General features: G+C 33.2%; 1 protein-coding gene across 1 annotated transcript; it reads right to left on the reverse strand.

Annotated features, from left to right (window-relative positions):
* Positions 1–6,150: 6,150 nt before the first annotated feature.
* Positions 6,151–9,134, reverse strand: LOC101503696 (uncharacterized). Its single transcript, XM_012713410.3, has 5 exons — positions 8,824–9,134; positions 8,625–8,722; positions 7,638–7,970; positions 6,600–6,648; positions 6,151–6,471 (listed from the first exon to the last, which is right to left on the reverse strand). Exons 1-5 carry the CDS (start codon positions 9,057–9,059, stop codon positions 6,390–6,392), a joined length of 798 nt encoding a protein of 265 aa, XP_012568864.1. The 5' UTR covers positions 9,060–9,134; the 3' UTR covers positions 6,151–6,389.
* Positions 9,135–10,713: the final 1,579 nt, after the last annotated feature.

Raw genomic sequence — 10,713 nt, forward strand, 5'->3', positions numbered from 1 at the left:
AATAACCTTGCACTCCTCCACCAGTACTCAGCATCCCCCAATAGCATATAAGTGGCATAGCTGACCTTCACTCCTGCCTGACAGTTAATCATTTCAAAGATTTTCTCCACTTCTTGGATCCATTGATCTGCCTTCTCTGAATTCTCATCCCCCTTAAACTTAGGAGGATTGTAATGACGGAAGTCTTCTAACCCCCTTGACTCTGCAGCACGAATCTCTCTTCCCCTCTTTTCAAGATCACGTTGAGTCTTGGCAGCAGTTTGTGCAGCAATAGAAGCAGCCATGTTATTCATAGCCTCCGCCATTTGATCATTCCTATTAGCGTTGGCTCTCGAAGCGTCATTCCTTCTTGGCGGCATGGTTTTCCTTTAAAACCATCATCAAGTAGAGTCTTAACACTACTTCAAATAATTCCAAACTAACTTCTGACCACAGCAACACATAAAAATTATATTGGGCTTGACAACTCAAGCCACCTAAAACGACGCATGATCAGATAACAACTCCCAACCTAAAGGTTGACCTACAATCTATAATCAAGGTTCCACAGCCCCCAAAGAAAACCAAACCAATGCTCTGATACCACAATGTAACACCCCGTTTTTCAAAGCGAGGGTATATTTTTTTTTTTTGAAAGAGATTAAACTAAAACAGAGAAGTAAACAAGGAAATGTCTTTGGATAAATAATTGAGTCATTATAATTTACAAGCAGCGGAAAAGTTTCTCCAAATATAAATCCAAAGCATTTACACAATAACAAATGGTACATGGAACCCATTCAAATAAGATGTCAAACTGACAATATTAGTGTAAGTACAGTTTTCCGAATCAAAATACTCCAACCCAAAAACAAGGACGTCTAGTCCCTATACATCAACCTAATCTGATCATCCTACCAAAAACTATACACCTTGAGTAATCTCCACGCGCCCCGTGAGATCCTCTTACATAGCTTCCGTCAAGCATTCCCATCCGTAGGGTAGGAACCGGTAGGATCGTCCTAACTCTCATCTGAGGGCAAAGCCCAGATTTCCACAATAGTTGTAAAGGGTCACCAACCGAAATTAACAGATAACACATAACATTTAAGTTTTAAATGCACAAAATAACCTTTCAACTAAGCATGCACCTTAAAAGGATTTCTCATATGCTAAAAGTTCATATAATGCTTGCAAAATAAAAATGAAGGCAAAATAAGTCTTAAATCAATCAGGCAATAAACCACTGGCCAATCCATTGATGAACTAATTGAACAATCGATCATCTAACTCAAAATCAGAAATTTCACTGTGCCAATCGATTGGGAAATCAATTTGGTTGAAGGTTTTTAGAAAAAACTGAACTCTGGGCTTAAATCAATCGATTGGGAAATCGATTGAATGAGTAACTGAGCCCCCGAATCAAAGCCAATCGATTTCCAAATCGATTAGGTCACATATGGCTGAGCTCCTGACTTACTGTCAATCGATTACCAAATCGATTTCTTAAAAAGGTACAGTTTAAACTCGAATCAAACACGACTCGCGTGCCAAGCACCCTAATGCAATGCGTATATTGCAAAATGCATGGACTCAGAATTCCAAACCAAACCCTCCTCGAAGGGCCGTAAATCATAATTGTACCGCCTATCGCAGGCCAAAGTACCAATTACCGAGGTGCCACCTATCACGGGTTCAGCACGATTTACTAAAGTAACCGAGACATTAAGAGATTCCCCCTCCTTAACGTCCAGTTAACTTAAACGGTTTTCAAAACAAAATGTTAAGTAACCGAGACATTAAGAGATTCCCCCTCCTTAACGTCCAGTTAACTTAAACGGTTTTCAAAACAAAATGTTAAGTAACCGAGACATTAAGAGATTCCCCATTCTTAACGCCTAGTTAACTTAAACGATTTTCAAAAACAAATATTAAGTAACCGAGACATTAAGAGATTCCCCATTCTTAACGCCTAGTTAACTTAAACGATTTTCAAAAACAAATATTAAGTAACCGAGACATTAAGAGATTCCCTATTCTTAACGCCCAGTTAACTTAAACGATTTTCAAAAACAAATATTAAGTAACCGAGACATTAAGAGATTCCCCATTCTTAATACTCTTTTAACTTAAACGATTTTCCAAAACAACATTAAGTAAACCGAGTTATTAAAAGATTCCCCATTTTTAATACTCGTTTGATTCTAATGGTTTTCACGCCAACATTAAGTAAACATAGACATTAAGAGATTCCCCATTCTTAACGCCCAGTTAACTTAAACGATTTTCCAAAACAATAGTAAATAAATAAGTCATTAAGAGATTCCCCATTCTTAATACTTATTTAACTTAAAACGATTTTTCACAAACAAACACACATTAAGTAAACGAGACATTAAGAGATTCCCCATTCTTAATACTCGTTTAACTCTAATGGTCTTCAAATTTCACACAAAACAAACTCAAACCTATTATCAGATCCAAATCACAATTCACACCAAAACACATCAAACACGACGAACACAAATCAACACAACATAACACTCGAACACATCAAACTTCATTTACCCATAATCATACACAAATGAGTTAAGTTCATTTTCTACGAAACACCCATCAATATCGTCAAGACCTAACTCTAAGACTTTACCCACAGAACCTTAGATTCATTTTCCCTAAATCAATACGTTCAACCCTAACAAATTCCTTTCCACACAACTACAGATAAGTCCCTAAATGCAAACTAAAAGTTTGGAAGGAGCCCTTACCTTCGCGTTAGCTCTAACATGCGATTACGGCACCGTGAGTAAATCCGGTAAATTTTCCGCTCGCAACGCCGCTTCCAAAATTGGTCCACTAGCACCGTAGCTCGGAGGTGAGCAACCTTCCCTTCTATCACTTCTTGAAACGACGTTTAGATCTAGGTGAAATAGGGAGGTTTGTGTTTGAATCCCTAATACCGTTTTTCTTCGTTTTCAAATCAAAGAGGAAGTATGGAGCTGAGAAAACCTTGCTCTCTTATCCACTAATCCTTGGGTTTCTATTCTTGAAGAAAGGAAGCGAAGATGAAGTTTTGAATTTTCTTTCTTTCCTTTTTCCTTTCTTTGTCTTTCCTTCCTTTCTATTTCTTTTCTTTCTACTTTTCCTTCCTTTTTCCTTTCCCTCCAAACATATATTTATTATATATATTAATTATAACTTAACAAATATCTCAAAATATCTAGATATTTGTTAAATTACCATTTCACCCGTAACGCATTAAATTCTTCGTAAACGATTCACCGCAGTTAATTTAATTTATTTATCGACGAGTAATTCTAATAGGCATCAAAATATCATTTTGATCATATAAACTCCAAAATATTATTATCTTTGGCTAAAAAGCTTCCGAGCCAAAATCCAAAATACACAAAAATACATAAAATACACTTTAAAATTATGGGTCTTACAGGTATTTTTAATTTTTGTTATTTTAAAATTCGGAACATAAATTTTTTCTTCAATTTTATTTTTATAAAAATTTGAAATTCCGAAAAGTAAAGTATTAGAAAGCTAAAATATATTCTAAATTTTCAAATAAATGAAAAATCCAAAAAACAAAAATTCTCCAAAAATTTAAAATTATAATGACCAGAATTCTAAAAAATATAATTAATTTAATCTATAAAAACACATGTTAGAGGTAAGTGTTGGTTATTGGGCTCCCTTCCTATGTGGAGAAAGACCCAAATATTATGGTCCATGTGTCTCACATATTTAAGTGGAGAGTGGTCTAATTAGGGTTACAAGAGAGAGACTATTTTGATAGAAAAGACAACCACCAAAAGAGAATAGAGAGGATTAACCCTATTCCTGATTTTGTTAAATCAGTCTCAAAAAAACATCGATTGCGCATTCGTTAACCGTTGGATCGGACTTATTTTTGGACAGAAGGTTCGCAATATTCAGGTCTTCGTTTTCATCGGTCGAATAGGCGAACTGACGTTCAAAGAGGGAGAAACCATGCTCGCACAGCAGCAGGTTTTTTGGTATTTTTCTTCTTGTTATTCATTTGTAGGCTTTATTGCTTTGTTGTTTTGGCTGGTTGTAGGCACACTTTGTGCATCATTTTGAGACTCTCTTGTATCCTTATTTGATTATAGTGGAGCTATTTCTTTGGTCTGAACGACTTGTGGTTTTTACCCTTGCATTGAGGGGTTTTCCACGTTAAAATATCGATTTTCATTACATCCTTTTATTTTGATTAATTTGCTGCCATATATTTATTGTTGCTCCTCACGGGTTCTTGCAAGTTATGGGGAATTTTATATCCGCTGCGTATTACTTGTTATTGTGTTTCTGTGTTTATTCCCCATCAGATGGAGGCAAATATGAATGTAAAAATGGTGTGCTTGAATGGTTGGAAGGGCAAGATGAAAGATTTGTTATTTGTGAAGAAAATGCATCTTCCTATTTTTTCTGAAAAGTCGGTTGATAAATCTACGGAAGAATGGGATTTTGAACATCAACAGGTATGTGGCTTTAGTAGGCAATATGTAGAAGATAATGTTTATAATCATATTGCTAATGAGACAGATGCAAAAACTATATGGAATAAGATAGAGACTTTGTTTGCCTCTAAATCAGGGAATAATAAATTATTCTTACTGAATAGCTTCATAAGTTTGAAGTATAAGGAGGGAACATCTATTTCGGACCACTTGAGTGAATTTCAGGGCTCCTTGATCAAATGTCTGGAATGGGTATCAAGTTGATGATGAGCTATTGGGACTATTTTTACTATTATCTTTACCAGAGTCTTGGGAGACATTTCGGGTTTCTATAACGAGTTCAGCTCCTAATGACGTTGTTTCTTTGGAAACGGCTAAGGGTGGTGTTTTGAATGAGGAGATGAGAAGGAAGGCACATGGTTCTTCATCTCAATCTGAAGTTCTTGTCACTGAAAATTTTCTGAACCGAAGGGTGGTAGAGAAAATAGCAGAAGCAAGTCCAAGTCTAGATACAAAAATGTGGAGTGTCATTATTGTCATAGAACAGGGCACATACAGAAGAATTGTTTTCTGTGGAAAAAGGAGAGCAAAGGCAAGAAGGGTAAGCAGAAACAAAGGGGTCGTGATGATGATAGTGATGATGATCGTGTTACTACTACTACTAGTGATGATCTTGTTATTCTCTGTGTCTATGAGTCAATTAATCTTGTATCTGATGAGAGCATGTGGATAATTGATAGTGGTGTTACACTACATGTTACACCGAGGAAGGAGTTCTTCACATCTTATACTTCAGGTGACTTTGGAGGTTTGAAGATGGGTAATTGGTGTATCTAAGGTAATTGGTGTTGGTGATGTATGCTTGCAAACCAACACAGGAATGCAATTGTTGCTTAAAGGAGTCAAACATGCTCCAAATGTTTGCTTCAATTTGATCTATGTGCATATGCTTGATGAAAGTGGTTTTAATAATCATTTTGCTTCTACAAAGTGGAAACTCAATAAAGGTAACTTGGTTGAGGCTAGATGGGAGAAAATTAGTAAATTGTATTGGATAAAAGCTTTGGTTGCAAAAAACAGTGTGAATGTTGTAGATATGGAATCATCTTTGTGGCACCGAAGGCTTAGTTATATTAATGAAAAGGGGTTAAATTGCTTTGCTAGAAAGGATGTGCTTCCAAGATTGAAGAATGTAGATTTGGAGAAATGTTCTCACATGATTGGTAAACAGACTAGAGTATCCTTCAAAAAGTATCATCCCTCTAGAAAGTTAGAGTTGATTCAGTTGGTGCATTCTGACGTCTGTGAAATAGATTCTTCTCCTATTTCTGTCTTTATATTACTTTTGATATCACCTTTTAACAAATTACTTTTGACAAATTAGTTTAAAAGTTAGTGTTTACTAACCACCAAAAAAGATGGATGATCAATGTATCACCTTTTAACAAAATGTTACCACGTGAATATTCTTATGCGTTCTTTCTCTCCAATGAGTAAATAATTTTTCACAACATAATAATACACTTGGGGATAAATGAGTTAATTTAGTCATCATTGAGTTGTTCTTTCATTTTATAGTTTGCATGCAGTGCCCTTTTCCATGAATGTACGAATCAATCACAACAGAGAATTTTAGCTACTAATGCTGTTAACTCATCCAAAGTTATAAGTTTCTTCAATCTCCACAAAATTTTGCTACCCATATAACTAATGTAAAGGAATAATACAGCAATTGTGGTGAAATCATGAAAGAATTGCTTACATGGAAACACAATAATCAAACAAAAATTAGCTGTATCAAACCCACTTTGTATCATAATGCAAAAAACCTAATCTGACATAACTTAATTCACTCATTTGCTGCAAAAGTTGTCTTGCACTAGTTTGTCTTTAACTAAATTTCAGTTACACCAACAAATATCAAGTTTCATGGTCATTCTTACTTTTCTTCTTTCTAGAAGCAAAGCTGCTGGGTCCAACTTCTATCGACATTCTTTTTGTTCTGCAGTTAATAAGGAAAAAGAAACTTAACACAGTTTTGGCAATATGAAAAGGTATGCATTACTTCTGATTTGTCCTAAATGTTTGGAAACTATTTCGTTTCAAATATTTCATGCTGAAGTAAAATACCTTGAGGATAACTCTTCTGACTCCTTGCAATCCTCATCAGCTGCACAATCTACAGGAAAAAAGCCATATACTCTGTTAATTTTTCCCATGCAAGTAAGATAGGAACCATATGAGATATCACTAATCTCATTCTCAATTGCATTAAGCCGATAAGGTACAAGATAAGGGACAAGTTTTTCTTTCCAAAGACACATCATGTCAACACACCAAAACAATAACGCATCTATAACATTGATAAAGGCAATAAAATCTACCCTTTTACAATAAAATCCATATATTAACTTCCCATATTTCTTGGTTTTCATTTTCAATTCAACTAATAAACATAAGAGAATATAAATTCTATAGCTTTCTCGTTACTTTCTTTTACAGTTTTTAGTAACAGATCCAACATAATTTGAAGTTTTGAAAATGTCCAAACATTGTTTTTATTGATTCTAAAAATGCACTGTTTCTAACTTCTCTTTCATTTTCTCCCTATCGCACGCAAGTGTTTACTAAATAAGTCTTCAATCTCCATATTAACAATTTAAAAAGAACAAAACAGAGAAGAAAGAAACAATAGCAGGATCTCACTGGGAAACGTTGGGATTAATTATGTCGGGATCTCGCCTGGATCTTGTTTTACGCTATCGCGGACCACACCGTCGCGGTTAGGCACTGCACCGCATCGGAAAACACTGGGATTAACTACCTAGCTTACACATGGTTGTACTATTACTTTCTATTGAGACAAAAAGTCGATCACTCAAATTTTCACTACACTATCCTTCTACCTCTGTTATAACAATTAAGTTTTTCTAACAGAAAACAAAGCTAAGCAATACCATTATCATCTAGCTGGCTAAGTTTCTGATCAAGATTTAGACATTAAGTACTGATTCTTACTTTCGTCTTGCCTTCTTTATAAACTTGTGTAATTAGTTATCAGAATCTGTAGCATCTTATACAATAAGCTAAGCTATAGTATTGACTGTAAGTTATCGTTCATTAAATCTCATTTGACTTGAGAGAAAATGTGTTATGGGGTATACATACCAATTACATCCCCCTCTTCAGCTTCCTGTTCTGACTCTGAATCTGAATCCCACCGATCACCTCCATCATCGTGGTCCCAACGTTCTCCAGCAGGAGGCATCCAGAAGTCTTCCTCTTCTGTCTCACATTCTTCATTTGAATTCCTAACTTCAGAAATAACCTCTTCAACTCCCTTATCCTTCTTCTTCTTTGACTTCTTCTTTTTCTTTTTGTTCTTCATTTTGTTCTTCTTCTTCATTTCTTCTTTTGTTCCACAATCTCCACTTTTCTGCTCCGGCAAGCTCTCATCGATTTCCATTCCTTGACCAGACAACTTCCCTTCTTCATGTTGCTCTGTTTATGAAACCTAACATGTATCAGTTGATAAAGCTATACAATGAATGAATTTCAATTCTCTGCAATCATGCAGTTGTGGATCTCTACCATAGGATGAAGATCAAATGCCTTGAATTTTTCAATGCACATTTTAAAAACAATTTGATGAAGTCAAAATACTGTTTGCTCAAAATACTGTGAGTTTACCCTGACGGCAAAGAATCATGATCCATCCAATAATACTAGTAGGAAAACCGAGCATTGCTATATCATTTAAGCGTACACATTATTCCTAACAAAAAATTGAGTGAATCATAATTTTGATCCTTCCAAAGGTAGGGGTCGGACAATTTAGTCTTCCAATTTTAAAGATGGCAAATCAATTCAATCGCTCTGTCATCTAACAAAGTCATAAATGCTGAGTTGACACGTTGTTTAGGACACGATCAATTAAAGCATGTTTCCAGAAGTTTGTTTAATAAAACTTTCATAGATCTCTATTTCGCATCAAAATGAATTAAAATGCACTAAATTGAAAGACAACCTTCAATATCATAGACAAATTAACCATTCCATAAATTCAGATGACCAAATAACCCAACTGTACAATTTTAAACACTAAAATGTGAAACTCAAAAAATTTGGGTAGATAAATATAACAAAATCACAGACCTAATTTATTGAGAAATCTTTTCCCAGTCATATGCTTCCAGATATGTTCCTCAGACTTATTAACTTTATCTCCAGTTAGCTTACATATCAATTTTGACCTGATAACAACAACAAAAGAATAGCTACGTTATCACATACTCACAAGAATAAGATTCATATAACATATTGAAGCATAATAATAAATAACAAAACCATTTACCGAGAGAGAGGGTCTTGATTAAACATATTAAGAGGGGATTTATTATTAGACAAAGCGAAATCGATGAGACCCAAACGGCACTTTTTGCTGTTAGAGTAAGATGGTATGTCTTTGGAGAGGACTTCATGACCTGTCTCTACGCATTTGAACCGACCGTTTTCAATCTCCTTGAAAGTCGGTGACCCTAATAGATTGTTTCCCTCCTTCTTCTTAACACTCTCTTCTGTCGTCGCCATACCCGTCTTTACTGCACGGCCTTAACTCTAAAGTTGCGACGATATAGTACAGAAAACCAAACCCTCTCAGTTTAAGTCCTGGAATCGGTATTCACTATACTCATTCATTTAACGGTGTCGTTTTACATTAGACGTTTTCTTTTTGGATTTATTGTGTTTTCTTGTGTGGTTTTAATCTTTGTAAAATATTTTTTTTAGATTTTACATGTAAATTGATATTATTTATTTTTTAGTCTTTTGATGAATTTTTTTAATTTTAAAAGTAGATGTGACATTGATGTATTAAAAAGTTTGTTGTGAGGCGGAATAATAATTTTTTATTGTTTATTTTAATTTTATTAATATAAATGAAAATTAATTTTTAAAATAAAAATATAGAAAAAATTAATATGTTTTGAAAGAAATTAAAGAAAAGTGGAAAAAGGGAGAAAATCTCATAAAACGTAAACTAAATCCATCACGCATATATTAAAATAATGGTTAAATAAATTTTTAGTTTTTATAAAGTTTCACAGTTTTGTATTTAGTTGTTATAAAAAATTCATCAATTTTTATTCTCTTAAAAATTTTCATTTTTAGTCTTTGATTTTAATCTAATTATTGTCTATCTTTTGAATTTTTGAATGATTTTTTGCACTAATGTTTAAAATATTATAACAAATTTTTTTACAAAAATTTAGAATTTTTTAACAAGCAATAAATTAAATATGAATTTTTAAGCATCAAAGCTTAAAAAATCATATTTGATTCATCATTTATTAAAAAATTCTAAATTTTGGCAAGATAATTAATAAACATGTCCTAAATATTATTAAAAAAATTATTCAAACATTCAAAAGACACATAATAGTTAGATTAAAATCAAGGACTAAAAATAAAAATAAAATATTTTAAGGAACTAAATGTTGCTGAAATTTTTTATGAGTACAAATAAAATTGTGAGATTTTATAAGAATTAAAAACTTATTTAACCCTTAAAATAATTGGTTTGTAAGCGATTACATCCATAATTAAATAGAACCACACAACACAAATGAATTTTTATGGTTTAGATGCCGTTCTCTAAATTATGGTTTAGTCATGAATGTAGTTGTTATTAGTTATTACCATAATGCAAGAAGCAACACATATCCTTTTTTCTTGATTAATACATAGTTATTTGTATTATGACACCCCCAAACTTTTTTTATAATGAGTATGTTAATCCTATCAAGCTTTTGATTATATTAATTTTTGATTGAATTGTTTTTCAAAATCTAATGATAAATCAGAGGTAGAACAAAAAGGAACAAAACTTTAAAAGTAAATAATAGATCTTTAAAAGGATGAAGAAGAATTTTACATGTGAAATTATAACCCCATGGAAGACAAGGAAGTGAAGGGGGCGACAAGCAAATGAAGAAGATGAAGAAATGTATTTATGTTTCATTTTGATTTATTTCAAAACAAAATTATTTTTTTCTATTTTAAATTTTGTTCATTTAAATTAATAAAATGTAAGTAAATGGTAAAAATAAATAAATATTATTCCACCTCACCGCAACTTTTTCAATGTGTCAATGCCACATAAACTTTTAGAAATGTGAAAATTCATTTAGGACTAAAAAGGAAGAATATCGTTACAGGGACTAAACCTTATTTCCCCTATATTACA

This window comes from Cicer arietinum, chromosome 3, assembly GCF_000331145.2.
Source record: "Cicer arietinum cultivar CDC Frontier isolate Library 1 chromosome 3, Cicar.CDCFrontier_v2.0, whole genome shotgun sequence".
In the NCBI taxonomy this organism is placed as follows: Eukaryota; Viridiplantae; Streptophyta; class Magnoliopsida; order Fabales; family Fabaceae; genus Cicer; species Cicer arietinum.

Excerpts from the sequence above, each read along its gene's own strand:
- LOC101503696 (XM_012713410.3), bottom strand. The coding sequence starts at position 9,059 with ATGGCGACGACAGAAGAGAGTGTTAAGAAGAAGGAGGGAAACAATCTA. Across the intron at positions 8,723-8,823 it reads AATCAAGACCCTCTCTCTCG|GTCAAAATTGATATGTAAGC; the intron begins GTAAATGGTTTT and ends TGTTGTTATCAG. Across the intron at positions 6,472-6,599 it reads TCAGAAGAGTTATCCTCAAG|AACAAAAAGAATGTCGATAG; the intron begins GTATTTTACTTC and ends TATTAACTGCAG.